Here is a 17,951-nt window from a genome sequence, read left to right on the forward strand (position 1 = left end):
ATCACCACAGGGGTCTCATATGCAGTCCCAGGTGAGGGGTTCAGCCTCAGGAAAATACTTCCACCAATGCACAGTTGTCTTTGGAGGGAGGTTCCCGGGGGCCGGGCTCGATCCCAGGGGGCAGCTTTGGGTAAATAAGACACTGACGAGGGGATGAGGGATAGTTTCTGGCTGGAAATGGATATGCGTGGTTGTGGTATCCATCATCTGGAGGGGCATAGGTTGTGACTACAGACTATAGTGGTGGGAAATACAAAAGCTGGGCACCAACCAAAAGTTGAGAGACAGTGGGTATTGCCTGGTATGGGGCAGTGAAACTACTGGTCCTGGTTTGGGATCTCGTGGACTGGGGGCATCTCTCATTGGCCATTTACGCAAAGATGCTGTAAGACCGTGGATAGAAGATCTTACCAGGAGCTATATGTGAGTATCCTACAAGAGGAGTAATTTTGTACTATGGTATGAAAAGGACGACAGTGTTCTAGCAGGACAAAGAATTGAAGCAAACGTCGAGATTGGCAAATAAATGGTTTAATGACAATGGAGAGATGCTGGATTGGCCCTCGACAGTCCCCAGACCTCAACTCAAACACTCATGGGTAGAGTTGAATAAAATGCTTTACATATACCCAAGTGAGCCGACCAGTATGCACCAACAATCGAAAGTGTAGAAGAGACCTGGGATCATATTTCGGTTGAGACATGCGTGGTGAAAGCCAAAAGGGTGGATTTCAAAATTAAAAATTAAAAATTTAGATTTTTAGGAGCAAAAACAGTAACAATGTAGCTAAATAGTTGCAAATCGAATTTGTATGTGAGATAGCCAAAATGATTGTCTATAAAATGAAGGTATCTCACTTTCAAAGCTGTAGTAGATGGTGGAATACAAAGCCTGAAAGACTAAAGTCCAAAATATTGGTACATCTCTTTGAAATCCTGATGAAATCTTTCTCCTTACTCTTCACTAACAGCACCAATTGTCCAAATGGGAATGTAAAAAATGTAACTTCATCAGACAACCCAAGACTTTGAAACATTTCAGCATGTTCTCCACGATTAATTTAAATTTTGGATCTTTGTTGTTACCTAGAGATTTCTTCACAACTTCTTTAAAAAGAATCCCAATCTCTTTTCTCAACCACTTTCATTTTTCTTTTGAACACAACGTCCTTTATGAGTTTCCGAATATCCCAACCAACAAAAATGCCTTCCTTCAGTTCTGCTTCAGGTAGTCCTCCATTTTGCTACACATGTACTTAAGTCTCTCCTTTCGGTAGAGCTGTCACAAACTGCTGCATCAGTTAAAGCTTAACATGGAGTGGCAGGCAAGGGAACTTTCTTGGGATCAACTAAACTTTTCGCAACTATGTTGTTGAGTTCACATTGCAAACATGTTCTTATTGGCCAACTTTTTGGCTCCAGCTATGAGTCCTATCCTGACTGTCCCATTCTCACAAAAAGCATGAGTACATTGTGTATCCTCCTTGCTGCCCAATGAACAAAGCAAGCTTTCAGATCACCACATATTGATCATCGTTGATCCTTATAATTATGCTTCTTGAGTATAAAGACTAAATTCTCATCGCTTTCCTTCAAGTGCACAGAATGCCCTTGTGGAGTAGCACAACTTTCAGATTTTTTTGAGATAAATCAATAAAGACTCCCCTTGCTAACATTTTACTCAATGTTAAATTTTTCCATCAGCCTAGGAACATCACTGCAATACATTATAGCATCATTTTGAGAAAAGCATGGAAGGAATTAATTTTCTCTGCTTCTGTACCATAAAAAAATATGTACCAGGAGCTAGTAGATTCCTTTCCTTCAGTCTAGAGCTTAAAAGCTCTGCAGAATATTTAGGAAAGTCCAAGTCCCTGACTAAATCATTTAATTTGAGCTGTTAAAAAGCTGTGGCTTGTTGGAACTAGCGTGAAGGTCTTCATCAGAATCCGGCTCTTCATAATAATAATAATAATAATAATAATAATAATAATAATAATAATAAATAAATATTTATTTTTATATAGCGCTAACATATTCCGCCGCGCTTTACATACATCAGGAACACTGTCCCTATTGGGGCTCACAATCTTAATTCCCTATCTGTATGTTTTTTGGTTATATCTTTGATTTCTCCAGAGCTGAAGAGACAGGTATCCTGGACAGTGAGGCTCAGGATTAATCATTGACGGGAGGTCGAGATATATAATTTCCTTCTTATTTTTAACTTTCAATCCCTCCATAATACACAAAAGTAGCAGTCATCACTATGATTTCATAGTTCCCTCTGGATCATAGGACGCCAAAACAAAAGCTCTTTCTTTCTGCCCTTTAGACCATGAACTCAGTTCTTCTACACAAACAGAACACGCTACATGTGGAGCCCGAGACTTGTCCTGATCACCTAGTTGTACACCAAAGTGCGCATAATACCCTTTTTTAGCGAAGTCCGTAATGTTTCTTCGTCATCTCTACACTACAAAACAACCGCAAACGTAGCAAAAGTCGTCGGGTGAATTACAACACCCCCATATAGCCATTTTGATCATATTATTAGAAACAGAGGCTCAATCCACCACAACCAGAAAATACTGAAAGGAATCGTGAAAAGAACAGCATAATACTCTTATGAACCCTGTCTAAAAGAAAAACTGCCTCTGCTCCCCATAGCAGCCAATCACAGAACAGCTTTCAGTTCTTATACTACTGATGTAAAATGAAACCTGTACTCCGGTTGGGAGCTAGGTTAGTCCCGTGCTATCAGTCAATCCAAAAGGTTAATAAACCTGAAGCCTTGTCTTTCTTAAGGCTGCTTTACACGTTACAATTTCATATGCGATCTCGTATGCGATCGCACACGCCCCCATCGTATGTGCGGCACGGGCAATTTGTTGCCCATGTCGCACAAACGAGTAAACCCCGTCACTCGTACTTACCTTCCTAACGACCTCGGTGTGGGCGGCGAACATCCACTTCTTGAAGTGGGAGGGACGTTCGGCGTCACAGCAACGTCATAGCGGCCGGCCAATAAAAGCGGAGGGGCGGAGATGAGAGGGATGTAAACATCCCACCTACCTCCTTCCTTCCGCATAGCCGGCGGGACGCAGGTAAGCTGTGTTCATCGTTCCCGGGGTGTCACATGGAGCGACGTGTGCTGCCTCGGGAACACTGAACAACCGGACGTTCAATTTTTAGAAAATGAACGACGTGTATGCGATCAACGTTTTTACGCACAATCAGGGTCGCACATAGGTGTCACACACTACGATATCACTAACGATGCCGGATGTGCGTCACTTACGACGTGACCCCGCCGACATCTCGTTAGATATATCGTAGTGTGTAAAGCCCCCTTTAGAAAAATATATCTGTGGGGAGAATTATTGGGCAACGAAATGAAAAATGTGAATTTTTCCTTCACAATTATTTATTTTCATTTGTTAGTGACAATAAAAACCAAAAAAACTTAATGTACAAAATACATTTCTGATATTTCCATAAAAAATATCAGTGACCAATATAGTGTAGCAAAGCCAGGTAGGACTGGATTAATTCTTAGCACTGCAGGTGTTTATTAGGAGCACCTGGCTAGCTATGTCTAGAGAGCAAGGCTGTATGTTCACTAGAGGGTCAGCTAGGAAGCTGAGCAGTCTCGTGTGGAAAGAAAAAAAAATGGCCATTTAATGGTAGTCAACCAACCAATGTCTGACCAGTCTTGAAACTGATAACTGAGCAGTAAAACACACAGCCTTGGTGTGGAATCTGATTTGTTGCCTGGGAGAGACTCTGCTATTGTTTAAACTGCAAAGAGAGCTGGACGGGTGAGCCTAGGTGAATGGGTGATCCTGCATATATGGACTGTCATGTTGTTCCTTGATGCCGGAGAAAGGCTGAATGTTTTCCGTTCTGCTGGACGTTTATAAAGTTCAATAAACCTGCCTGTTTGACCAAGGAACTATGTGCCTGTATGAATGCTACCATCTGCTTAAAAGCAAGTGAATCCCGAAAATAGACACCCTTCTTTTCAATTTCAGTCATAAGCTGTACTTCCATGGAGTCTGTCAGTTTCTTAATCTGTTGACAATCAACGATTTGGGCAACACCAACCACAGCCACCCAAACACTACTCAGAGAGGTGACTGTTTTCCTTCACCATAAATCTCCAGTTTAAGAAGAGCCCACAAGTTCTCAATAGGGTTTAGCTTCAGTGAGGAAGGAGCCGGTCATTACTCTTCAGCTGTAAGGCCTTTACTGGCAGCCGTACAGTGGAGATTTCATGCTGCCATGGAGCATTGTCCTGCTGAAAAATCAGGGTTTCCTCAAAGAAAGTGTCTTCTAAAAATTGACAGTAGGTTCAAGAATTGATTTTGAGTCCATCTTCAACCCGCAAGGTCCAAGTAGCTCATCTTTAATAACACCCAGCCCATAGTAGTACCCCACCACCCCCTTGCTGGCATTATGGTCGAAGTGGAGCTGGCACCCATTACTGATCCAACCACAGACCCCTCCATCTACTCCATCAAGAGCCAACAATCTCTTCAGTTCATAAAACTTTTGAAAAATTTAGTTCTTGGCATGGTCTTTTCATTTCAACTTCTGTGTCTTGCTGAGTGGTAGTCAGGCTTAGCCTTCCTTACTTTGGCTGGGTCTCTGAGCATCTTGTACTTCTGGGCCTCCATTTAGGATGGAGATCTGGAATATGGCAGACCTGGAGGATAACTGATTCCTGGTTGCTTCAATTCTGATTCTCCTGAAATCTTTGGTACTTATTGTGCGTCTCAACATATTTTTTGGAACATTGCTGACTATTTGCAACACTACTTTTGATAGTTAAGACTTACTGTAACTATTTGTGACTTTTCAGAGTCAGCTTTCTCATTTTTGGCCCATTATGCCTGAGGACAACAAGCTGCCTAATAATTCTGCACACCTTGATAAAAGGGCAGGGTATTGTTAAGCCGCAGCCCCCTCATTACACAAATACATATCACCTGATCTGTTTCATCCAGTAAGCATTTAAACCCTATCATGTATTGTGGTTTTTATATATATACACCTATATATAATTGCCTTATTCTGTCTGTCTTGCTCCAAAATGTCAAATACAGCAAAAAATACCTTAAAACATAACTTTTAATAAATCCCTTTAAAAAGGAAGCAAGGATCACCTTACCTCTGTTAAAATCTAATAGCTGCCAGAGAAGCTGCCGTGCCACTGCTCCCTCTAGTACTCTTAGGGACTAGTGCACCCTGCCAGGCTGCCAAAAGATGCTGCCGTGCCACTACGCCCTCTAGTAGTCTTGAGGGTGCTTTACACGCTGCGACATAGTTAGCGATCTCGTTAGCGATGTGAAACGCCAGATCGCATCTGCGATCTGCCGAGATCGCACATGTGACCGGCGCTATAAAAACTGGCCTATGTGCGATCTCGGCAGACCGCATCTGCAATCTGGCGTTTCACATTGCTAACGAGATCGCTTGAGATGTCGCAGCGTGTAAAGCACCCTTTAGGGACTAGTGCACCCTGGCAGGTTGCCAAAGATGCTAGCGGGCCACTGCTCCCTTTAGTGCTCTTAGGGACCAGTGTACCCGGCCAGATGGCATATAACAGATGGTAATAACACAGGTGTCAAAATTGATTCAGAAAATTCGGAGAATGCTTAGGAATATCAACAGAGTTATCACAAACCAGTGTCTCAGTCTCAGCATTGCCCTTAAAAAATAGTTGGAACAACCTCACCAGTTCTGGTGCATTCGTTTCCAAACAGACATAATTATTCATTATCATAGGAGTCTCCACGGTCCCTCTCTCTCTGGACCCAGGATCCCTTTAAATGAATTTACTGTTCCCAGATTCTCCTTCTCCCGACGCGTTTCATATGTCCCATATTCATCAGGGGAGTTAAAGAGGAGGTGCGGGCTTCTATCATAAACCCCACATAGGTTACGAGCGGCGACGTAGCCTCCACTTTGGACAGGCTGGTGATGAGGTGATGAGAATGGAGGTTTTTTTGAAGATTGAGCAGAGCCTCAGGGGGAGAAGCGTAACAGAGCACAAAAGAGTTGTAACAATCTACAATATTGGATTGTATTTGATTTTATGAGGACCTCATTTTAGCAACTCCATTCTAGATGATTCTTTAGTGAGCCATCTAGATTTGAGTAGATTTTTTGATGATCTCCCTGTAGCCTCCACCAGTGGCCTATCACTAATAGAGGCAGGGCACACGACCGCTATGGGGCCTGTGAGTCAGGAGGGCCCTGAGCCAGCGCTGGCACTGTCCCCCCTCCCCTCCCGTTAGAATCGGGCCATCTTCTAGAAGACTTGTATTGACGACGCACTGTAACGCAAATGTCTGCGTTGCATCCGCTGGACGACGCTGAGTCGTTATTTTGACGAAGCGTCGGGCGGAGGGAACGCTACATATAGCGTTTTTTGAGTTGTTAAAATAACGCTCCTTGACAGATTCCGTTGGAATCTGCCAAAATGTCTAATGATTGTCTATGGTGGCGGATTCCTTTATTTGGAATAAAAGACAACAAAAAAACCCTCTTTCACCACTTTATTAAACCCCCAAATACCCCTCCAGGTCCGACGTAATCCACAGAGGTCCCACGACGCTTTCAGCTCTGCTACATGAAGCTGACAGGAGCGGCAGTAGAACACGACCGCTCAGCTCCACGCAGCAACTGAAGTGAGCCGCGCGATCAGCTGTGCCTTCATTCAGGTGACCCGCGGACACAGCTCTCAAGTGGAGGACTGCAGCTGTGGCCGCGGGTCACCTGAGTGACGGCACAGCTGATCGCGCGGCTCACTGCAATCACTAAGGGGATTTCCGGTCACCTATCTCTCTCCTCCCAACCGCAAATCTACTTTTCCCGGCAAAACATTAAAAAAAAACAAAAAACTGCAAAACGTTCTTTTAGGGGTAGGTGGAGCCGAGCGGGCCATGGCACTGAGGACGTCAATGCCGGGGACTGCATGGCTGGGGACAGGTGACTGTGTGTGTGTGTGTGTGTGTGCGCGTTCGTTCAGTGTATACATGCGGAGGGCGGAGCCGAGCGTGGTAATGTGTGCGGATAGGGTGGAGCAGAGCAGGGACATGGCGCTGAGGGATTCAGTGCCGGGGACTGCATGGCTGGGGACAGGTGACTATCCGTGTGTGTGTGTGTTCAGGGTATACATGCGGAGGGCGGAATGCAGGGGGGTGGGGGGGAAGGGAAGGTGGAGCCGAGTGGGGTAATGTGTGCGGGGGGCGGAGGCGAGCGGTGGGTATGTGTCGGCTAGGTTCCCAGTGTGGGCCCCCGGGGGTGCAGCACTCACCGGGCAGTCGGGGCTCCATGTGGGTGCGGGGGAAAAGTGTTGGGCGTCGTCCTGTCGGCCCGAAGTTCGGGCTGTCCAGTTAGCTGAGCCGTTGGTCGCAGGCTCTTTAGCGCGCGGTGTGGCGACGGTTGTCACTGTAATGACGTAATTTTGGAGCAAGACAGACAGACAGAATAAGGCAATTAGATATATAAATATATATATATATCCCTTCCTTTTATCGTTTCCCATCAATTGGTTGAACGTGATGGAGATTAACAAACAGTTAGAACCTCAAGTGATTACACATAAATCATCAATTTTGGCAAATATAAATAATATTAGTTTCTAATTGACCTGAAACGGGAAACATTTATTCAGATTTCATGTCAGATACTGAGAAAAACCTGCAGATGTGTCTTTTTAGATAGTGGATGGAAACTTATAGCTTCAACTGTATACACTGTGTGCAGAATTATTCGGCGAATGAGTATTTGATCACATGATGCTTTTTCTACATGTTGTCCTACTCCGAGCTGTATACGCTTGAGAGTAAACTACCAATTAAGTAAATCAGGTGATGTGCATCTCTGTAATGAGGAGGGGTGTGGTGTAATGACATCAACACCCTATATAAGGTGTGCTTAATTATTAGGCAACTTCCTTTCCTTTGGCAAAATGGGACAGAAGAGAGATTTGACGGGCTCTAAAAAGTGAAAAATTGTGAGATGTCTTGCAGAGAGATGCAGCAGTCTTGAAATTGCCAAACTTTTGAAGCGTGATCACCGAACAATCAAGGGTTTCATGGCAAATTGCCAACAGGGTCGCAAGAAGCGTGTTGGGCAAAAAAGGCGCAAAATAACTGCCCATGAATTGAGGAAAATCAAGTGTGAAGCTGCCAAGATGCCATTTGCCAAAAGTTTGGCCATATTTTAGAGCTGCAACATTACTGGAGTATCAATAAGCACAAGGTATGCCATACTCAGGGACATGGCCAAGGTAAGGAAGGCTGAAAAATGACCACCTTTGAACAAGAAACATAAGATAAAATGTCAAGACTGGGCCAAGAAATATCTTAAGACTGATTTTTCAAAGGTTTTATGGACTGATGAAATGAGAGTGATTCTTGTGGGACAGATGGATGGGCCAGAAGCTGGATCAGTAAAAGGGCAAAGAGCTCCACTCCAACTCAGACGCCAGCAAGGTGGAGGTGGGGTACTGGTACGGGCTGGTATCATCAAAGATGAACTTGTGGGACCTTTTCAGGTTGAGGATGGAGTGAAGCTCAACTCCCACACCTACTGCCAGTTTGTGGAGGACAACTTCTTCAAGCAGTGGTACAGAAAGAAGTCGGTAACGTTCAAGAAAAACATGATTTTCATGCAGGACAATGCTCCATCACATGCATCCAACTACTCCACAGCGTGGATGGCCATTAAAGGTCTAAAAGATGAAAAAATAATGGCATGGCCCCCTTGTTCACCTGACCTGAACCCCATAGAGAACCTGTGGTCCCTCATAAAATGTGAGATCTACAGGGAGGGAAAACAGTACACCTCTTGGAACAGTGTCTGGGAGGCTGTGGTGGCTGCTGCACGCAATGTTGATCGCAAACAGATCAAGCAACTGACAGCATCTATGGATGGTAGGCTGTTGAGTGTCATCAGAAAGAAAGGTGGCTATATTGGCCACTCATTTTTTGGGGTTTTGTTTTTGGATGTCAAAAATGTTTCTAAATTTTGTGAAGTTATATTGATTTACCCGGTGAAAATAAACAAGTGAGATGGGAATATATTTGGTTTTTATTAAATTGCCTAATAATTCTGCACAGTAATAGTTACCTGCACAAACAGATATCCTCCTAAGATAGCCAAATCTAAAAAAAACCAAAACACTCCAAAGTCCAAAAATATTAAGCTTTGATATTTAGGAGTCTTTTGGGTTGATTGAGAACAAACAGTTGTTGATCAATGATAAAACAAAATCCTCTAAAATAAAAAACTTGCCTAATAATTCTGCACACGGTGTAGGTAAGGCTGCTTTCACACATCCGGCTTGAGCCGTGCGGCTCAATCCGGCTGTGCAAGCTATGCAACGGATGCGGTGAAAACACCGCATCCTTTGCATAAGTTTTTCCCATGCGGCCCGTCCGGTTTTTGCCCCTCGCGGCATGCTACTGAGCATGCGCAGTGGCAAAAACCGCATGCGGCGGCCGGATGCGGTTTTTGCCGCATCCGGCCGCCATAGGCATGCATTGAAAAATGCGCCGCATCGGCCGGATGCGGCGTGATGCGGTTTTCTTTGACGCACGAAAAAACGTACCAGGCAACGTTCCATCCGGCCACCACATTGGCTAAATCTTCCGCATGCGGCAAAAACCGGACCGAACGCAAGGCCATGCGGCACAATGCTGCACTAATTAAAGTCTATGCAGGAAAACGCAACCGGCAGCAAAAAAAAAACGGTTGCGATTTTCCTGCAAAGTGCCGGATTGTGCCGCATTGCAGAAACCGGAGGTGTGAAAGCAGCCTTACCCTGAAGCTATCTACTGTGTCGGGTGAGCTTGAGTGTCAAAAACCGTCATTGCTATGTTTGCCAGAAATCATTTTGCATTCCAACATGGTAACGAGGTGCTCAGTGCAAAATTACATCTGAAGGGGGAAACCAATCACTATATGGGTGTGTACACAAATTTATACACATGACACACTCACAGACAGATGGAGAAGTCCCATCTATGATCAGCTCTAATCCTGCCATCTCCACCGCTCTCATTACACAAGTATAACACATATAATACTGGAGGATAAAACAAGACTGAGCACAAGACCTTCACAGCCGTCTACACATCATAGGAGATTTCATGGCACCTTCTCTCCATCTACCTGATGATCCTGAGGAACATCGGGATCTTCTTGTTTACAGTCCTGTGGGAGAAGAGGACGGGGACATCTCCCTGGTGTTGTCCTCTTACTGGATAGACCTGGAGGAGACACATACAGGGACTGAATTCATTCCTTACATACAGATAATTATAGGCCGTGTGTATTTAGTCCTGTCTATTACCTGGTGATGTGAGGGGCTGAGGATCCTCCATCATGACGTCCTTGTACAGATCTTTGTGTCCTTCTAAATACTCCCACTCCTCCATGGAGAAATAGACGGTGACGTCCTGACACCTTATAGGAACCTGACACATACAATGATACCGTCACCCCCGAACCCTTCATAGCGTTACTGTATAATGTCCCAGCAGTGTCACCTCTCCAGTCAGCAGCTCAATCATCTTGTAGGTGAGTTCTAGGATCTTCTGGTCATTGATGTCCTCATGTATCGGGGGGTGAAGTGGAGGCCCCGTGATTGGGCTCAGGGGTCTTCCCCATCCCTCAGAGACAGGGGCCTGACAGCGCTCACTAGAGGTCTTCTTCACTACTGTGTAATCCTGGTTATGGAGAGACACAGTAAGAAATCTCACTCCAGACATTTCCAGAGTCCTCACCTCTCCAGTTCTGTCCATCTGTTATTCCCATAGATAAGAATGGTGTAATGTGACGTCATCAGAATCTCTCACCTCTCCAGTAAGCCGGAAGACGATCTCTAGGGTGAGGTGTAATATCCTCTCCGCCATCTTGTCCCTGTCCATATCCATCCTTCACGGGGCAATCAGGAGAATTCTCTTCTATAGAAGATCTCCACTGAGAAGATCCGATATTGTAGGGACCTGAATGGGGAGAAGATGACGATGTAACATCATAAAGCATCCGCTATAATAATACAATTACTGGAGATACAAGAAATACCCTTCACTATAGGGAAAACCCTGAGAATAGAACAAGATGGAGACGACATTTCCCAGTGCAGAGGCTGGAATATCAGCAGAACGTATGTGACCGAGACAAATAGAGCCGCCACCATTAACAGAGAGCAGATTGTTAAAAACACTCGCCCGCCACCCCACCCACGTCTCTCAGAGCTGAAGGGGTTAATTTTTTTTTTTTTTTTTAAAAACCATTTCAGGTTTAAGTTGACGGTCCACCATCATCCGATTCACCCATAAAGGGAGACAAGAGATGGACACCACTTAAATCATCATGCAGGTTGTGAAGGACGTTTAATAAGAATCAGAAGTAACAAAAAATAATCCAAACAATTATTACCTCATAATTATCTGTTGCCACTTTCGGAATTTCCACACTCCCTCCGCATCCAGCCCGCCTCTCACATCACATTTATAATAAAAGTACAGTTTGTCCAGAACCATACTTACACATTCATCTACATCAAAGCTTTCCTTCTTGTACACATACAAATTTCTACTATTCCATAACACTTCCTTCACACACGCCAGAAACAACCACAACACCCTGTCTTTCTCACGCCCTAACTGGCATAGCCCAAACATCACAATGCCATAACTCAGCTTCTGTACCCCGGTCAACTCACCACATAAACCACTCAGCTTGTCCCAGACGTCCCTAGCATATCTACACGACCACAGCACATGATGCACCTCCTCATTACTTCCACACCGCTCTCTTGGACACCGTTCAGATACAGCCAAACCTTTCCTCTTTTGCACACTCTTAACAGGCAGAACCCCATGCAATGACATCCACACCAGATCTTTCTGCTTATTAGACATATCACACCGATCCAGCTTCCTCCATACCTCCTCAGCCTCCGCAGACCTGAGGCCATTGATATTACACAACATGTCATCCACACACATCCTCTTCACCACAGCCTTGTTCCGTAAGAAACTCACCATTTGCAGTTTTTCCAATCGGTATTTTTTTATAAAACATTCCATACGCAAATACCACTGGGGACATAAAAAAGCAATAGGCTTAGCATTATCAGGCGGCAGCCATTTCAGCCGATACACCATGGTACCCGAGAGATATCTGGCCATACAAGCCGCTTTTGTGTGCTTTGAAAGCAGCTCAACAAAAAAACAGATGCAATTAATGCCAATAAAGGATTCCAGATTGGGGAAACCAGCACCACCATTTCTCCTGCTTTTAAGCAGTATTTCCCTTTTGGCCTTTTCTATAGCGCTGCCCCAGAAAAAAATGAATAAAAGCCTATTGATCTTTTTTAACATCTCCACAGAAGGGGGGAAAACCAATGCCAAATAAATCAGCATAGGTAGGATAACACTTTTAATTATCAAAATTTTCCCAGCAAAAGAAAGCTCCCGCAACCGCCACATGTCCAACTTCCTCACAATCTTCCCTCCTAACTCCTTCCAGCTTTCTTCACCTCTCAGGTCCTCGTTCAGACACACACCCAGCACTCTGATCCCACCACTCACCACTTCCATGTCCGCATCCCTCAATACAGTGTTGCTGAAAAACACTTTCACCTTGCTTTTCCCCCAATTGATTCTGAAGGCCGAGGCAATACAAAATAGGTTGACTAACAGCTTCACTCTTACAAGATCTCTCTCGGACTCACACAGCACACATACATCATCCATATAGCCCACCACCTTAACCGTGTTACCACCGCTGCCAGGGACCAATAGACCCTTAAAGACTTTATCCCTCCTAATTAGCTGAAGCAGAGGCTCCATCACACAAATAAATAATATGGGCGACAGAGGACAGCCTTGTCTCACCCCAGACAAAATTTCAAAGGATGCAGTCAGGACCCCGTTCACTTGCACCCTGCTCCTAGCACCCCCATACATCCCCATAATCAGTCTTACTAACCTCTCAGGAAACCCCATCCGCTCCAACACACTAAATAAAAAGAAATGTGCCACACGGTCAAAGGCTTTCTCAAAGTCCAGCGCACACACAATCACGCTCTTCTTCCGGCTCCCACAATCTTCAATCATATCCCGCACCAGGCAAACATTCTCATGCAGTTTACGTTTAGGTACCGCGCACACTTGCTCCTCCTCAATCACAGTATCGATCACTCCTCTCATACGTCCGGCTAAGATCTTAGCAAATAGTTTATAATCTGCATTAAGCAATGTAATCGGTCTCCAATTGGATAACCTCTTCCTCTCACCTTTCTTAAATAACAACACAACCAACCCTTCTTTCATGCTTTCAGGCATACTGACACCAGAGAACAATGCACGCACAACTTCTAGGAGATCTTGGGAGATTATGCTCCAGTAACTTCCATAGAAATCACAAGGTATCCCATCATGCCCCGGGGCTTTGTTTTTTGGTGAGTTACATACTGCCTCATACAACTCCTGCTCTGATACATCACATAACAACCCTTCATGCGCACTCTCAGCCACAACATTTGTAATCACATGTAGAAACTCCTCATCATTCTCCAAGTCACACACCTTCCTACCATACAACTCTCCATAAAACCTCCCCACTTCCTCCAGCACACCGTCACCTCGCACCTCATTCCCCTCCTCGGTAATCAGCACATTCATTTCCCTTTTACCACCACACATTTTCCTAAAGAAGAACCGCGTGCACTTCTCATCCTGCTCCCGAACCCTCACTCTGGACCTGAACATGATTTCTCTCCCGCGCTCTCGCATCCAGTCATCCACTTCTCTCTTCATCCTCGCCAGTTCCTCCTTGACATCCACTCCCATAGACTTACAACTATGCAAGAAGGAAATTCTCCTGTTCACACGCGCATACAACACCCGCTTCTTTTTAGCTGTGCTGTACCCAAGCCTCCTAAAGAAAAGCCTCACCCTTCCCTTTTATTATTATTATTATTATTATTATTATTATTATTATTATTATTATTTATTTATAGAGCACCATTAATTCCATGGTGCTGTACATAAGGGGGTTACATACAAAATACGTATACAAGTTACAGTAGACAGACTAGTACAGAGGGAAGAGGGCCCTACCCTTGCGGGCTTACATTCTATAGGATTATGGGGAGGAGACAATAGGTGGGGTGTAGGTCAGGCGGCAGCTCCGCACGGTGGTCGGGCGGCAGCTCCGCACGGTGGTCGGGCGGCAGCTCCGCACGGTGGTCGGGCGGCAGCTCCGCACGGTGGTCGGGCGGCAGCTCCGCACGGTGGTCGGGCGGCAGCTCCGCACGGTGGTCGGGCGGCAGCTCCGCACGGTGGTCGGGCGGCAGCTCCGCACGGTGGTCGGACCCACACCCACCACTGCACAATATTAGTAAACCTTTGTTTCATTCTCGCCCAAGACGCGTATTTCAAGCGGAAAGCTCTGTTCACACTCACATCTCCCAACGCACTCACATTCATCCGCCATCTACCTCTACCATACACAAAACCCTGCACCTCAAACACCCCACCCAAACATTCATGATCCGAAAACCAAACTTTTTCCTGAACATAGGAGACACATTGAATTGAAGATGAAGAAAAAAAATAGTCCAACCTCGAGTTTGCCAGTCCATCATCCGCATGGTAAGTAAACGGGGCTGGCTTTACTGACACTGCGTCCTGTAGGGAAAAATCGCCAACCATCCTATTCCAAAGATGGCCAGTACCATCCACCCTGGACTCCCATGTTCCTGCTCTGGCTTCTTTGGAAAGAATGCAATTAAGATCACCCACAATAATCAAAGGTAATTTACCAGGAAGAAAAAATCTCAATTGTTCAAAAAGTGCCAAACGTTCATTCTGGACAGCATTCGCATAAATGCAAAATAACCGGAACTCCCATCCCATATAGGACAGAACCAGACACATACATCTACCCTCTTGTATAATCGTCTTCTGCTTTACATAAATGTCCTTATTTTGTATAAGAATACCAATCCCATCATTTCTATTGCTGCTAGAAAATGACCACACTGCTTCACCATGGCTCCATTCGGTCTTGTTCGGAAACCTGGACAAACCACATTCCTGTACGCATATTACATCGCTGCCTTTAGAGGCCAGATAGTCTAGCACCGCAGCCCGCCTAGTGGCAGAAGCAAACACACGCACATTTTGAGAGGTGATTTTCAGTTGTAGGACCATGGCAGACAGCTATTGAGACAGATGAGATTTTAGAAGATCATTCCTCAGGTTTCTGGAGGGAACTGCAGCAGATCCACCAACTCAGCCACAGCCTCCTCGCCCAGGTACACCTCACTTAGCGATACAGGTAGAGGGTCGTAAGCTCCAGCAGCGGGCGACTCACTCTCAGAATCCGATACTAAGGCGTCAAAACGATTAGATGTTGTGAGAGGATCATGCAGAGGTTTCTTCAACCTTTTTAACCCTTTAGAGCCCTTTTGCCTAGCTGCAAGCACCTTAGTGAAAATAGCAACACTCTCAGGCTTAGGCATCCTGCTCTCCGCTCTTTCCTCAGGAGATAAAGTCCACTGGATATCAAGAGAACTGGATAAGGACACTGCCCCTGGGCTCTCCACCCCTCCAGGAAAATCACCCAGGGACAATGCCCCTCCAGCCACAGAGGGGAGTTCCACTACTGGGGGCTCCACTGGTGGAGGATCTGCAGCCACAGCAACCAGCTCCTGAGCCACAGGGTCCTCCACCACCACAGAAGTATTGCTGTCCTCCACCACAGACAGGGTAGGTTCCACCACCTCCATCTCAGACACCACAGGAACAGGGTCTGCAGGCATAGTAGCACTAGGACGCTCACTTGGTTGGGCTTGCACAGGTCTCCTCTCACGTGCCACGCGCCTCTCACCACCAGAGCTCCCAAACATCGGCCCGCTGACATTAGGGCAGGCCCTACAGGTATGGTCACTTGCACCACACAAATCACAGTTGGGTGGAAAAGGACACGTGGATGCCTCATGCCCAGGGTTCTTACAATTCCTACAGGAAATGCCCACACCACAGTCCTCAGAAATGTGACCATAGCGAAAGCACCTCCTGCAGAAGGAGGGCTGGCCAGGGTAATGCAGGAATCCTCTATTACCTCCAATGGAGAAGTTAGCAGGTGGGTGCATGATCCCACCAATACCCTCTGGGTCGGCTTTAAACCGAACCCAGAACTTAACATTCCCATTAAAAATGGCAAAAATGTTTTTCTGAGGTATTCCACCCCTCACTGAGGTACAATAGCGGTACAAAAAGGCCCTGATCATAGGAATCTCCACAAAGGGATTGTACATATGGACTGTGAGAGGTTTCTCTACATTGGAGAACAGCGGCTTCGGTAAGAGGAATTGCATGTACTCGTGGTCACGTTTCCCCTTCAAAAATTCATAGAAATTGACCGCATCCTCCTCTTGGTAAAAAGAGATGTCAAAATTACCGGCTCTATTGAACTCCTGAATGCAAAAAATCTTGTCCAATGTGAAACCGGCCAATTCCATGACCACATTACGCACCACATACTCCAACCCGATCTGCACCCTGCTGTCCTCAATCACCTCCAAACGGACCGTGTTCTTTATAGCCGCCATGATTAAATGCCCAAGGCACAAGATCTCCGCTCCACTCCGGAGTCTGCAGAGACACGCACCTCCGGCCCAGACCGAGGCAGAACCTCAGCCTGAGCCAAAGGCCGAGAATTCCCCCTGCGCCCAGTAATGGGGAATCTCCACATACCTCCTCCTGTAGAGCCGCACACTAGATATATCGCTGCTCTGTGCTTCCAGGACCTGTGATGATGTCACATGGAGGGGAGGAGTCAGGGGTCACATGATCAGCTCCACAGTGCATGGTTATGCTCACATGAGTGAATGACTCGCATGAGCGCAGTGAGAAAATCTCGCATTGCACTCAGCCCCATTTAAGACAATACTGCAGCTCACATCTGTGTTTGTCAGCCCTAATCGGACTGTGATTGTCTGCGAGAGCCATGTCACTTGCATCCATAGAAGTCTTAAAGGAAGGGTGTCGCGGTTTTTTATTTTTGTATTAAAAATAGTGATTATGAAATAAAGTATTTTTAATACAAAATTAAAATCACTGCTTATTTAGTTTTTATTTAATTCTAATTTTACTGGAGGCACTGGGTGCTGCCATGCTGGATTTGCTGTGAGTAACGACAGTAACTCACTCCTTTATGGCAGCCCCTGGGCATAGAGAACAGTGGTCGGGATCCGACCCAATTTAGTAACGTTACAGTGGGCGTCTGCTGTGACCTGGACGCACCCCCTGGGCTGTCCAGATCACAGCAGAGGGAGGAGATCAGCACCATCATTAAGGAGCTCACAGCATATGCTGTTTGCTCCACTTTACCCCTATCAACCACCGGGATGTGTGAGTACAGGCCACCTACCCTCCCCTCCCCCCGCTGTTACCGTCTCCAATGACACCCCCTCCCTCCGCTCTACCCAGCCCTTGCTCTGCCCCCGCCGATGCCCCTCCCCCCGCTGTTACCGTCCCCAATGACACCCCCTCCCTCCACTCTACCCAGCTCCCACTCTGCCACCTGCCGCCGCTGCTGTGTGTGTTTGTGTGCCTCTGCATGTGGGTACCAGTGCCCCTCCCCCCACCACCACCGCGGCTACCATCTCCAAAAACACCCCCTGCTAAACACCCCCACCTCCCCCTTGCCACCTGTGACCTGTGACCTGTCGGCCTGTGTGTGTACCGGTGATACTGTCTGCACGGCTGTGTATCTAATCCTAGCCTGTATGATACTATCTGCTGAGTTGTGTATCTAATCCTATCCTGTGTGATACGCCTGCTGTCCTTGGTGACACTTTAGACATTTGTGGTCACCAACAAAATGGCTCAGCACTATGTCCCTACATTTCA

General features: G+C 46.1%; 2 protein-coding genes across 2 annotated transcripts in view; both read right to left on the reverse strand.

Moving 5' to 3' along the window:
* Positions 1-10,483, reverse strand: part of LOC142312292 (uncharacterized) — a 44,210-nt gene extending 33,727 nt beyond the window's left edge. Inside the window, exons 1-2 of the mRNA XM_075351219.1 lie at positions 10,370-10,483; positions 10,189-10,286 (exon numbers count right to left, since the gene is read on the reverse strand). Of these exons, the coding sequence (XP_075207334.1) occupies positions 10,189-10,286; positions 10,370-10,454 (183 nt within the window). The 5' untranslated portion in view covers positions 10,455-10,483. The remainder of the gene's footprint in view (positions 1-10,188; positions 10,287-10,369) is intronic.
* On the reverse strand, positions 10,484-16,802 carry LOC142312306 (oocyte zinc finger protein XlCOF29-like). The gene is made up of 3 exons (XM_075351238.1): positions 16,574-16,802; positions 10,875-11,024; positions 10,484-10,745 (listed from the first exon to the last, which is right to left on the reverse strand). Exons 2-3 carry the CDS (start codon positions 10,950-10,952, stop codon positions 10,530-10,532), a joined length of 294 nt encoding a protein of 97 aa, XP_075207353.1. The 5' UTR covers positions 10,953-11,024; positions 16,574-16,802; the 3' UTR covers positions 10,484-10,529.
* Between the last annotated feature and the right edge of the window lie 1,149 nt (positions 16,803-17,951).

Source organism: Anomaloglossus baeobatrachus, chromosome 5 (assembly GCF_048569485.1).
Source record: "Anomaloglossus baeobatrachus isolate aAnoBae1 chromosome 5, aAnoBae1.hap1, whole genome shotgun sequence".
In the NCBI taxonomy this organism is placed as follows: Eukaryota; Metazoa; Chordata; class Amphibia; order Anura; family Aromobatidae; genus Anomaloglossus; species Anomaloglossus baeobatrachus.